Here is a 14,849-nt window from a genome sequence, read left to right on the forward strand (position 1 = left end):
GAAATTCCATATACTGAAAGACACTCTAGCTTGAAATGTGTATGTATAATAAGAAATTACTACTCCTTATAGTTTCATAGTTTATTTCAAATGCATAAAGGCCATTGGCCCATATGCATACACGAATTATGCATATATACACATATATCATGACAATTCATAGATTAATGGTCAAATACAATTTCATAGTCTTACAAAAACAAAATTTTACAATAAATAACACTATATTACTATTTAATACAAACTATAATATATATATACTATAAAATTATCACAGTGAGGAGACAGTGGTTGCTATATAGATATAAACTTATTAGATATGTTAAATATAAACAAACGTATTTCTTATTTCAAAAACTTTATGTACATAATCGATAATTTTCTACATGTAGCTTTTCTACCACTGGCAATAAGTTTAACAAATGTCGGTACATTTTGTCTTTTCCAATAATATTTACTGATGTATACTTGTCGTAATATTGCGCTCTATACAAAATGTGTTTCCAAACAGCCTTTATGGTTCAGGTTCAGAACGTCCGCGGAGGGTGCAGAAGGTACAGGTTTGAATCCCGGACCGCGTCATAACGAAATACGTTAAAAACAGGGTTACACATAGGAAAGTTGTCCCCCGTGTATCAGTGGTATAGAACAAAAACATACGTACACCTAGATGTCTCTTAGAAAAAGAGCTGGGGTAACCTGATCTCACTTCTATATCATGTCGTTTATGCCATTTAAAAAAACTAAGTCGTGATATCTTCACAGTCGTTCGAAGCAATAATGTAGTCAATGTGCGCGGGCAAATCTTAAAATCTAATAAAAGTATACAATAAAAGATTAAAAGGGTTTCCCAATCAGATCTCATTAGGATAGCTAGAATTACTATTAAGTTGGATTTGTTGTGGCAATTTCAACATCATTCGAAAAGCAAAAAGGAAACGTTTAAAATAATGTTAAAATGAATGTTGGTGCCTATCTATACAAGATTCCAATTTAAACCTCGAGGTTAGGGTTAGGGCAGACACATTTTAGCCTGGTTAATATGTTCAAACTAGCGAGTTCTTGATGTTGCAAAACTCAGATGATCCTTCTGCAAAAAATATTTCATCAAATTTAACAGTTCTAACAAATTGAACAAATTTAGATTTGATTAGTTTTGCAGTATAATGAAATACTGTGAGCTCCATTGCAGATGTGTGCACCATTAATTAGATAAGGGTTCCATTAGCCAAATGAATTTGGATTGCCACAACTATTTTTGAGCCCAAGTTACGAGCATTTGGCCGTCTGTAGTACAACACCGCTGTTTGTTTGAAGTGGCCCATGCGAGTCATATTTAGCTTGTATGCCGCAGACTGCAAGTCTACAGACTTAAGTTCTGCAAATCGAATTAAAGTATCGTCAGATCTACTTTTTGACATGAAATGTTGAAATAATTAATGCACCGGGTTTATAAAATGGGACGTATAGTGTTATGTTTCATCTCGCCAAAACAGAAATACAATACTTTGACTTATCTCTTATATCAGCATTGTTCTCATTTCTTCCAAAGTGTATATTTAAAAGTAAGGCTGTATACATGTGTCAATAAAAACAAACCAAGGTGAAAATAATGACAAATTATTGAAAAAGTTGTGTCTATTTTAATGGCATACAACTGAATTATAATGTTATTGAAACAATTCGCATGTTTTGAAAAAAAAAATATGAAGGGAAAATTTCGACCAATCAGAAAGTCATACGAAAGCACCCCTAGTGATATTAAATAGGGGAAAAAATGAATTGATATCTATTTGGCGCCGCCTACCAACGTCTAGACAAATGAGAAGCTGTTTATTTATTGGTCATATTATCGAAAAGTCTTTTCTCAAATAAACATCTACTAACTCATCGATAAAGTAGGGCAGAAAATAAACACTTTATTCTCAGGATGCTATCGGATTTAAAGATGCACCCTTACTCCCAAAAACAATTTACCACAATTAATACAAATATTTTGATATCCCAAGAAGGATGTCGACAACAATGGTTTTTATGAAGGATACGAAGTTCAATTTGAAAGAAAGGTGCAGAAAACATGGTATATTTACCTTATGAGACTATAGTAGATCACAGTACATCTTTTAGCATTCACCAATCATTAAATATTTTTTGCGTTTGCAGCTATTAAATACACGGTTCGGTTACATTCTTGTTATTAGTATTTAATATTTTCCATAAATGCATTATTTAGTAAGTAGTTAAAGGTATATCACTCAAAATTTATGTTTGTTAAACATGTGTTTGTATTGATTTTGAATAAGAGTGTCACTTTAAGTACTGTTTCTAATTTGAGTTCATTTGTGCCGTAATATATGAGGAATAAATGTGTACTTACATTGAATATTTGATCGTTATATCGGTAATATTTGTCCCCGGAGAAAAAATACGTCCGGCCTTTCTTCCACTGGAAAGCTGCGTCTATATTACTCGGCAAACCGCGCCAAATTTGCAGGTCCCTCGGGTAGCCGTAATCTATTTTGTTGCCATAGTAACGCCAGTATTTATTGCCTGAAATAAAGCCCAATTCTGTAAGTAAACTGGCGTTTACGCTTTAAATGCCCATGTAAGGTTTAAGACCGTTTTCCTAATTGAAAATAACGTTAAATGGAGAACAGTTTGGTCCTCGGGGATATTAGGCAATTTTTGTTCTAGGAGAAAATTCGTTCGGTATTGCTAAGAGGATGTGATGATGTGATCGTGATAGACATCACTGAATCAGAGGACGTATTGCAAGATAAACTTGTTCATACTCTGAGTCAACGATTTCGTGAAATGTATTTATGAACAGTTAATATATTGAGTTGAGAACATTCGTTCGTTCGTAAGTGGTCGTTTTTGACGCACTATTTTATCAACAATTTGTCAGAATGGTTGGATGTGATACTGAATTCTGAGATACAGTATCCTCACCATATAACTGTTTGTAACAGAGCGTTTCAAGGTTTCGAGGCATCAAATAATTGAGTCTTTAACACATCCTATATGTTCATTTTGCATCGACGCCATTAATAAAACTCGAGAGAACCGATTGACGAGCACATTCCGCTTAGTTTCTTTGCTTTTTGCAAACGGTCTTATAAATGATTCGTTAACGTTTAATGTCTCAATTGCAAAAAGGCAGATATCATTATCCCAGGGCCAAACGTATTATTTCAAGGATTGTCTGAAATACCAAAATCAATTAGAAGCGTCTAAATCAGTCTTCGTGCCCGTCAAATCTTTTCTTTAAGAGCGAAACAATGTTTAATTTCATGACAAGATGTTTTCATATTGGATTTAATGATGACCGTTTGTTTGAAATAAACTCCAAAAATAGTCTTCCTTTTTCAAAGGCTAACTAATTTGGCTGATTTCAATTATTGAGAGAACAGAGAACGTTGTTGGAGAAGAAGGTTTATAAAGTTTTCGCTTCTTGTCCGTTGGAGAAAGTAAACACAAACCCGAAAACAACAGCGGTTACAGAAACCTTTTTCGTGAATTAATATCGATGAACTTTTACTTATATTTTCCAACCTTAACTGCCCTAAAAGTATAATGGATATACCTGTGATCTGCAGTATTTCTTTCTAGAAGTATAAAAAATATTTCGGTTTTGATGGGTAGCAAATCCACGTCAACATAAACCGCTATAAGGAAATCGCTATAAGCTGTGAGTAATGCTTTTGAAAACTGTATTTCAAGAGCAAATACAACTTTTGCTAAAGTGTTCCAGCTGTCGGTAACTTAGTTTTAACACTCCATATGGTTTCCTAGCCTCGTAATGATAGAGGGCGTTTTACATGAGCGAGTCCCTTTTACAGCGTTGATAACTTTAAGAAAGCTCTAAACAAGCGACCCTCGGATCTTAGGTCAAACAACTCATCAACTAGAGATAGACGCTACCGAAAACATAGATGCATATACATATATAAAGCAGTGTAGAGACATGGCATACCCTTGACGAAATATGTCTTCCCGTTGCCGCTCCAAACAAAGGCAGTGTCGATATGGGCGGGGATACCGTCGAAGCCCTCCGAGATGTTCTTGGGGCCGTACTTGAGGCTCAGGTTGTGGAATTTCCAGTAGTACGATCCCTTTTGGTAAAATGGAAAGAGTTATGCATGAATACATATTGGAATGGGTAGACAGCTCTAGACATAACGTCGAAGCTCTCTGATTTGTTATTTTAGTACTAGTAAGTTAAAAACTTAATATCCTATTAACACACTCGAGTCATGTTCTATGGTACAAACCAGTACTGATGTCCATTTTAAGACGCCATGAACAAGATTTCTTTTTAGAATGGAACAAACGTTCGGGAATGAACACGTGTGTTATGTAGGGCGGACAATGTGTGGCAACACTAGAAATTGTTATCTAAAACTATTATCAAAGAGCAATGATAAATTCTGAAGTACAAAATGAAATGGCAGAAAATCTGTATGCAAATTTAATACTAAATAACAGTTGTTAACTTATATAGCATTGAATGTAATGGCTATGTATGTAATGGTAATTGGCTGAATTAAGTGGGATAAAATGGCCGGATTATATGTTGCACCTAAGAGAAATGATTATGTACCTAAATAGCATACGTGACGTAAAGGCAATAGTTATTTTGCACTTAATGATAATAACTGTGCATGTGCAATGGCAATGTCTATTCAGTACTAATAATAAAAGCTAAGTATAGTTTTCTCGTCCCAAAGTGATTACGAAAAGTACGTTTAGGTAATTCGTTTAGTATGTCATTAAAAATGTACTCTAGCCCAGAAGTGGAAAACAGCTATGCCATGCAATTCAATTCCCAGATTAGTGCAAATGAATGTGTGGTCGTAATAAAAAAGAAATATAAACTGGATTATTTCTTCTTTATTACGACCACAAATTTGTTTGCACTAGGCACAATCAGCAGACTGGTATACGAGTATTTCGAACAAACCCTCATTTCTGTTTATACATCCAATAGTATCTTGAGGACCAATTCCAGAGAAGCTAAACTTTTAACAAAGAATTCGAGTAAAGGCACACTGTCTAACAAATCCTATACGGGACATCAAACAACAAAGGCCCATTACGCATACATTAAAAAAATCTTTATAAGTAAACGTTGGGGCTAACGCCTTAGAGAGAGAGAGAGTGGCGGATCCTTGGTCTAGTGGGTACACACTTGACTATCATTCCAGGGGTCGCAGGTTCGATTCCCCGTCGTATCACTAAAAAAACTAATCGTCTTCCGGGAGGGACGTTAAATGGGGGTCCCGTGTGACGGTGCTATACACTGGTGCACGTTAAAGAACCAGGGAAGCTCTAACCAGGGTTACATTCTGTCTGTGCACTATGCTCCAAAAACCTAAAATGACTAACAATCTTAACGGAGCACTCGCCGAATGGGCAAGGCCCGAGTGCGAGTATACATAAGCTTACACACCATCACCACCACCTTAGAACGGCCTCAAAACAGTTATTTACCTGAGGCTAGTACTCAAACTCAAACTTGTTAAACCAATATTTTACTTACATTGTGAACTGCGTTTGAAATGTTGAGTCATTTTACCCTGAGTACGATCTACAGACTCAAAGGTCGTGCTGTCATAGCGCGGACAAGCTTGTTTGTGAAATCACACGTCCAGATAACGTGACTTACATCGAAATTGTACTTGTCATACTCTTACTTTAAAAATGAATGTCCATCCATTAGGCCAGGTGAGGGCGGAGTCTATTGGTCCCTGTATGGCGCCCCAATCCCACTCAATCTTTCGTGGATACCCCGTGTCGATCCCCTGGTTACTCAACCGGTAATAATACTCTCCTGCAGTGGCGACCAAGCATATGGATGAATTGAAGGACAATTGGAGTTATTCTTTGGTTTGTTAGTGATTACGTTTAACCAATGCAACGCTAGCAAATATATTCAAATTATCGTTTTTTTCAATGAAACATAAATAAATATTGATTGACTTAAGCATAACAAACAGTAAATTTTGTTTCTCTGATTTGAAAAATCGATCTTTATAACATAAGTATTGGTATCGAATATACAATTCTAAAATACAATGTAAATATTGATATGGTATCGATCCTAATCGCTATACCTTTGAACACATATGTGATGCCGTCATCAGTTCTTGTTATCGCGTCAATTGTCGCGTTCCTGCATATATCGAGAATAGTGACGTCAGCTGCTTTTGTGGTCCAAAACACTGGGGCACGTGTAGTAGTGGTATGAATACTTTCTTTGGTACCTGAACATTTACAAACATAACTATCAATTCGGTCTTATGTTATTGTTAGTTTGACCAAGGGATTCGTTTGTATATATTAAACTATCAACATACAGTGTGTTATAAATTGGTATATTTTAGGCATATAATAAAACAATTAGAGGGATGAATGCCGAAAGGTTCTAAGTGATATTAAATATAGGAAAAGATAGAACCTTTTCGTTTTCACCCCTCGGATTGAAACTTAACGATAACACCGTTTCAATGCACACCAGGCCAAACAGTTGCCAAACAACAAACACAAAACTTCAATAAAACATACATAACTCAACTACCAATGAGGTTTTAACCATTTTTCTGGCGCACAACCTCTTACTGCCTAAACATATATCAATAAGTGCTGCAAAATTAAATATGTATGCATCGTCGGAGCTATAATTATCTTTAAGCAATGAAGGGTAAACACAATCATAAACAAAATAATAAACCATCAATTATTTATTAACTTAAGAGTATTCAACGACCAGATACAGACCTCGCCTGTTAATGAGGCCTTGAATAAAAATCTACCCACGACTAGTATAATGTTACAAATATGGAAACACGAGTAAACATAAGCCACCATTAGTAACCAACCAAACAAGAACAATAAGGGTCGTAATTTATATACAAATACATAAGCTCACAAACTCAATATTTTATGCATTACCAATTTACCCAAATACAAAAATACAATTGAAACAGACCAAGTAGCTAGCTACAATAATGAGCGATCAGGGATACTTTTTTTTATTATTTTAACATTTCTTATGAGTCTGCCATAGTAAAAAAATCGTCAAAAGACTCGTTGACGACCATTTAGGAGGACTAACCAAGTAGCCAAACATTTTAACAACTACGCCATTGAAAGGCACACGGCTGTGACCTAACATACACTCACCGAGACACACGGCTATGACCTAACATACACTCACCGAGACACACGGCTATGACCTAACATACACTCACCGAGACACACGGCTATTACCTAACATACACTCACCGAGACACACGGCTGTGACCTAACATACACTCACCGAGACACACGGCTGTGATCTAACATACACTCACCGAGACACACGGCTATGACCTAACATACACTCACCGAGACACACGGCTATGACCTAACATACACTCACCGAGACACACGGCTATGACCTAACATACACTCACCGAGACACACGGCTATGACCTAACATACACTCACCGAGACACACGGCTGTGATCTAACATACACTCACCGAGACACACGGCTATGACCTAACATACACTCACCGAGACACACGGCTATGACCTAACACACACTCACCGAGACACACGGCTGTGACCTAACACACACTCACCGAGACACACGGCTATGACCTAACATACACTCACCGAGACTCACCGAGACACACGGCTATGACCTAACACACACTCACCGAGACACACGGCTGTGATCTAACATACACTCACCGAGACACACGGCTATGACCTAACATACACTCACCGAGACACACGGCTATGACCTAACACACACTCACCGAGACACACGGCTGTGATCTAACATACACTCACCGAGACACACGGCTATGACCTAACACACACTCACCGAGACACACGGCTGTGACCTAACACACTCACCGAGACACACGGCTGTGACCTAACATACACTCACCGAGACACACGGCTATGACCTAACATACACTCACCGAGACACACGGCTATGACCTAACACACACTCACCGAGACACACGGCTATGACCTAACACACACTCACCGAGACACACGGCTGTGACCTAACACACACTCACCGAGACACACGGCTGTGATCTAACATACACTCACCGAGACACACGGCTATGACCTAACATACACTCACCGAGACACACGGCTATGACCTAACACACACTCACCGAGACACACGGCTGTGACCTAACACACACTCACCGAGACACACGGCTGTGACCTAACACACACTCACCGAGACACACGGCTATGACCTAACATACACTCACCGAGACACACGGCTGTGACCTAACACACACTCACCGAGACACACGGCTGTGACCTAACACACACTCACCGAGACACACGGCTGTGACCTAACACACACTCACCGAGACACACGGCTGTGACCTAACACACACTCACCGAGACACACGGCTGTGATCTAACATACACTCACCGAGACACACGGCTGTGATCTAACACACACTCACCGAGACACACGGCTGTGACCTAACACACACTCACCGAGACACACGGCTGTGATCTAACATACACTCACCGAGACACACGGCTGTGACCTAACACACACTCACCGAGACACACGGCTGTGACCTAACACACACTCACCGAGACACACGGCTGTGACCTAACACACACTCACCGAGACACACGGCTGTGACCTAACACACACTCACCGAGACACACGGCTGTGACCTAACACACACTCACCGAGACACACGGCTGTGACCTAACACACACTCACCGAGACACACGGCTGTGACCTAACACACACTCACCGAGACACACGGCTGTGACCTAACATACACTCACCGAGACACACGGCTGTGACCTAACATACACTCACCGAGACACACGGCTGTGATCTAACATACACTCACCGAGACACACGGCTGTGACCTAACACACACTCACCGAGACACACGGCTGTGACCTAACACACACTCACCGAGACACACGGCTGTGACCTAACACACACTCACCGAGACACACGGCTGTGACCTAACACACACTCACCGAGACACACGGCTGTGACCTAACACACACTCACCGAGACACACGGCTGTGACCTAACACACACTCACCGAGACACACGGCTATGACCTAACACACACTCACCGAGACACACGGCTGTGACCTAACACACACTCACCGAGACACACGGCTGTGACCTAACACACACTCACCGAGACACACGGCTGTGATCTAACACACACTCACCGAGACACACGGCTATGACCTAACACACACTCACCGAGACACACGGCTATGACCTAACACACACTCACCGAGACACACGGCTATGACCTAACACACACTCACCGAGACACACGGCTATGACCTAACACACACTCACCGAGACACACGGCTGTGACCTAACATACACTCACCGAGACACACGGCTGTGACCTAACATACACTCACCGAGACACACGGCTGTGACCTAACACACACTCACCGAGACACACGGCTGTGACCTAACACACACTCACCGAGACACACGGCTGTGACCTAACATACACTCACCGAGACACACGGCTGTGATCTAACACACACTCACCGAGAAACACGGCTGTGACCTAACATACACTCACCGAGACACACGGCTGTGATCTAACATACACTCACCGAGACACACGCCTGTGATCTAACATACACTCACCGAGACACACGGCTGTGACCTAACACACCTCACCGAGACACACGGCTGTGACCTAACATACACTCACCGAGACACACGGCTGTGACCTAACACACACTCACCGAGACACACGGCTGTGACCTAACACACACTCAGCGAGACACACGGCTGTGACCTAACATACACTCACCGAGACACACGGCTGTGACCTAACATACACTCACCGAGACACACGGCTGTGACCTAACATACACTCACCGAGACACACGGCTATGACCTAACACACACTCACCGAGACACACGGCTGTGATCTAACATACACTCACCGAGACACACGGCTGTGATCTAACATACACTCACCGAGACACACGGCTATGACCTAACATACACTCACCGAGACACACGGCTATGACCTAACATACACTCACCGAGACACACGGCTGTGACCTAACATACACTCACCGAGACACACGGCTATGACCTAACATACACTCACCGAGACACACGGCTATGACCTAACACACACTCACCGAGACACACGGCTATGACTTAACACACACTCACCGAGACACACGGCTATGACTTAACACACACTCACCGAGACACACGGCTGTGATCTAACATACACTCACCGAGACACACGGCTGTGACCTAACACACACTCACCGAGACACACGGCTATGACCTAACACACACTCACCGAGACACACGGCTGTGATCTAACATACACTCACCGAGACACACGGCTATGACCTAACACACACTCACCGAGACACACGGCTGTGACCTAACACACACTCACCGAGACACACGGCTGTGACCTAACATACACTCACCGAGACACACGGCTGTGACCTAACACACACTCACCGAGACACACGGCTGTGACCTAACACACACTCACCGAGACACACGGCTATGACCTAACATACACTCACCGAGACACACGGCTGTGATCTAACATACACTCACCGAGACACACGGCTGTGATCTAACACACACTCACCGAGACACACGGCTGTGACCTAACACACACTCACCGAGACACACGGCTGTGATCTAACACACACTCACCGAGACACACGGCTGTGACCTAACATACACTCACCGAGACACACGGCTGTGACCTAACACACACTCACCGAGACACACGGCTATGACCTAACACACACTCACCGAGACACACGGCTATGACCTAACATACACTCACCGAGACACACGGCTGTGACCTAACACACACTCACCGAGACACACGGCTGTGACCTAACATACACTCACCGAGACACACGGCTATGACCTAACACACACTCACCGAGACACACGGCTGTGACCTAACATACACTCACCGAGACACACGGCTGTGACCTAACACACTCACCGAGACACACGGCTGTGACCTAACACACACTCACCGAGACACACGGCTGTGACCTAACACACACTCACCGAGACACACGGCTGTGACCTAACACACACTCACCGAGACACACGGCTGTGACCTAACACACACTCACCGAGACACACGGCTGTGACCTAACATACACTCACCGAGACACACGGCTGTGACCTAACACACACTCACCGAGACACACGGCTGTGACCTAACATACACTCACCGAGACACACGGCTGTGACCTAACATACACTCACCGAGACACACGGCTGTGACCTAACACACACTCACCGAGACACACGGCTGTGACCTAACACACACTCACCGAGACACACGGCTGTGACCTAACACACACTCACCGAGACACACGGCTGTGACCTAACACACACTAACCGAGACACACGGCTGTGACCTAACACACACTCACCGAGACACACGGCTGTGACCTAACATACACTCACCGAGACACACGGCTGTGACCTAACATACACTCACCGAGACACACGGCTGTGATCTAACATACACTCACCGAGACACACGGCTGTGACCTAACATACACTCACCGAGACACACGGCTGTGACCTAACATACACTCACCGAGACACACGGCTGTGACCTAACACACACTCACCGAGACACACGGCTATGACCTAACACACACTCACCGAGACACACGGCTATGACCTAACACACACTCACCGAGACACACGGCTATGACGTAACACACACTCACCGAGACACACGGCTGTGACCTAACATACACTCACCGAGACACACGGCTGTGACCTAACACACACTCACCGAGACACACGGCTGTGATCTAACACACACTCACCGAGACACACGGCTGTGACCTAACATACACTCACCGAGACACACGGCTGTGACCTAACATACACTCACCGAGACACACGGCTATGACGTAACACACACTCACCGAGACACACGGCTGTGACCTAACATACACTCACCGAGACACACGGCTATGACGTAACACACACTCACCGAGACACACGGCTGTGACCTAACATACACTCACCGAGACACACGGCTGTGACCTAACACACACTCACCGAGACACACGGCTATGACCTAACACACACTCACCGAGACACACGGCTATGACCTAACACACACTCACCGAGACACACGGCTGTGACCTAACATACACTCACCGAGACACACGGCTATGACCTAACATACACTCACCGAGACACACGGCTATGACCTAACACACACTCACCGAGACACACGGCTGTGACCTAACACACACTCACCGAGACACACGGCTGTGACCTAACATACACTCACCGAGACACACGGCTATGACATAACACACACTCACCGAGACACACGGCTATGACCTAACATACACTCACCGAGACACACGATGTACACAGTATCACACAGCAAATGCATCAAACTATCTTCATTAATACATAGTTGGGTCACCGCCTTGAATTACGTAGATAAACATATTGCACCTACCATACAGTTCCTGTATAGCCATAATGTCATCCTGGTCGAGGCGGAAGTGGAGGTCATAGCCGCGGTAAAAAGGCGCCATTAGGGCGCTCCGGACATCCGAGTGCGCTAGTCCCAGCGAGTGGCCGAACTCGTGCGCCGCTACCTGGTAAAGGTTGACGCCTGAAGGGAGTATGTCAAACATGGTGTGTGATATATTGCGGCTGAATAATAGTTGATTTCGAGGTCGGTACAATTAACATCTTAACCTTATCATCAACACAATCACCATCGTCACGAAATTTTCACCACAATCACCCTTAAAGGCCTAGTTTAAGGAATGTTTGGCATGACAATCCCCTGCTGTGCATCTCCTGCTAATTGCACTGATGTCACAGTAGTGGCCAATTTCCTGTTTATTTGTGTATCGGCTCAGGGCCATAATTTAGGGTCCATTACTATAATATAACCTCCAAAAATGCACGGCAGGATACTCAGATCGGAGACCTGATAAGACCATTTGGCAATTAGATTAATTAGATTAGGTCACGAACATTTTCACCACAATCACACTTAATAGCATTACCATCACCATCGTCACGAACATTTTCACCACAAACACACTTAATAGCATTACCATCACCATCGTCACGAACATTTTCACCACAAACACACTAATAGCATTACCATCACCATCGTCACGAACATTTTCACCACAAACACACTTAATAGCATTACCATCACCATCGTCACGTGTATTTTACCACCATCAACCTTAACATTATCACCATCATCATCGTCACGAACATTTCATCATCATCATCATCATCATCATCATCATCATTCTTTTACTACACCATTTTAAATAAAACAAAGGGCAGTCTATGCCGTTTAAAGAGCCCCGCCTTCGTTTTATTACCGAAGTTTGATAAGGTGATTAGTTTCATCAAACACTTCGACAAACTTGTTTCCAAATTAATGTTTTGACAGTTCTCCGCCAGACAGGCCATATTGTGAAAAGGTTTGTCGAAGGGTTTTAAGAAACTTAACTCTCAATCATACTCTGGTAAAATACCGAAGGCGGGGCTCCGTAAGCGGCGTAGACTGCGCTATGTTTCAGTTAAAATGGTGAAGAAATAGTGAAGTTATCTTTGTTTTATGTCTTCATTCGACACAAAATATTGCCTTCCGACGTAGTAATTAAGACGCAATTTATCACGTGGTATACATACACTAGTTTTTAACCTACTGAATCTTAAATATGTTACTAACACTCGCTTTTCTTCCCTCATTCGTCCTTTGTTCGTATGCATATTTCTTAACTGACAAAAGGAGTACTAAGGCCAAATAAAAAAAATAGGTCTGTTTCAGGTTACCCGACCAACCTTATTTTTTCCCGCCGACCCTAATATATTTTTCCCTGAAAAAAATGTGATTTGGGTACGAAAAGCATTTGTTACGAAATGTATGTACGTAAAGTTGACAATATTAGAGTTGGATTTCTGAATGTATTCACCGTACTTCACCTTAGAGTTCGGACACCTTAAAATAATTAATTTTTCGCTCTCCGAATTCATAGAAAATAACCATTTTTACATTTTATCTACATGTATGATAAACCTGCTTTTTTTCTTCATGTCTGCATTTAACCACTTATTAATATATCCGTAGTTACCAATGGTTATTACGCCTATAAGTGTAACGTGTAACTCTTTCATTAAGTTTATTAAAATCCCATTCAACACCATTTTATATATGCATTGAAATGAATAAACACCTTTTATCGGCTTCAGATCAAACAGTCACATTGTGTGACGTCACATAACTCTCAGTTATACCCACGAGGACCTCATGGAGAGCATGGATATTGCTATGCAGGATTAATGTGTCTGGGTGGTGTTTTTGATTGTAACTTAAGTATTGCATTTCTTACTCTTCATCACATTAAATAGTTACCTGTACCATTGAATGTGTTGACTTTTATTGTTCTATTGATGTTACAATGAGTACTGTATTACTGTACGATTATTGCTTCATAAAGTCTATATTATAAGTGTGGTACAAGTTTCAAAGTTTATTGGCGGATCGTTTTACAAACATGTCATGTCTGTGTTTTCTTAATCTCTTGATTGCCCTTGTTGTTTCTTTAATCCTCCATTAAATATATCACACATCCTTTTCAACAGGCAATAAATCGTTTAGGATGGGTAGTAACTAACTAATTTATCACAGTGATGTATACGGTTAGGTAATCTAGCCAGGCATTGTAACGATAAAGATCAATAATTTTGGTCTGTGAGACTTAGTAACTGTAAAAGTTACAATCGATGTCCTTTGG

General features: G+C 42.1%; 1 protein-coding gene across 1 annotated transcript in view; it reads right to left on the reverse strand.

The window, feature by feature from the left end:
* The window catches only part of LOC128219387 (matrix metalloproteinase-2-like), a 103,580-nt gene that overhangs the window by 7,213 nt on the left and 81,518 nt on the right, over positions 1-14,849 (reverse strand). The window contains exons 6-10 of the mRNA XM_052927196.1: positions 12,536-12,694; positions 6,117-6,266; positions 5,697-5,833; positions 3,977-4,115; positions 2,378-2,550 (exon numbers count right to left, since the gene is read on the reverse strand). Of these exons, the coding sequence (XP_052783156.1) occupies positions 2,378-2,550; positions 3,977-4,115; positions 5,697-5,833; positions 6,117-6,266; positions 12,536-12,694 (758 nt within the window). The remainder of the gene's footprint in view (positions 1-2,377; positions 2,551-3,976; positions 4,116-5,696; positions 5,834-6,116; positions 6,267-12,535; positions 12,695-14,849) is intronic.

Source organism: Mya arenaria, chromosome 15 (genome assembly GCF_026914265.1).
Source record: "Mya arenaria isolate MELC-2E11 chromosome 15, ASM2691426v1".
Classification (NCBI taxonomy): Eukaryota; Metazoa; Mollusca; class Bivalvia; order Myida; family Myidae; genus Mya; species Mya arenaria.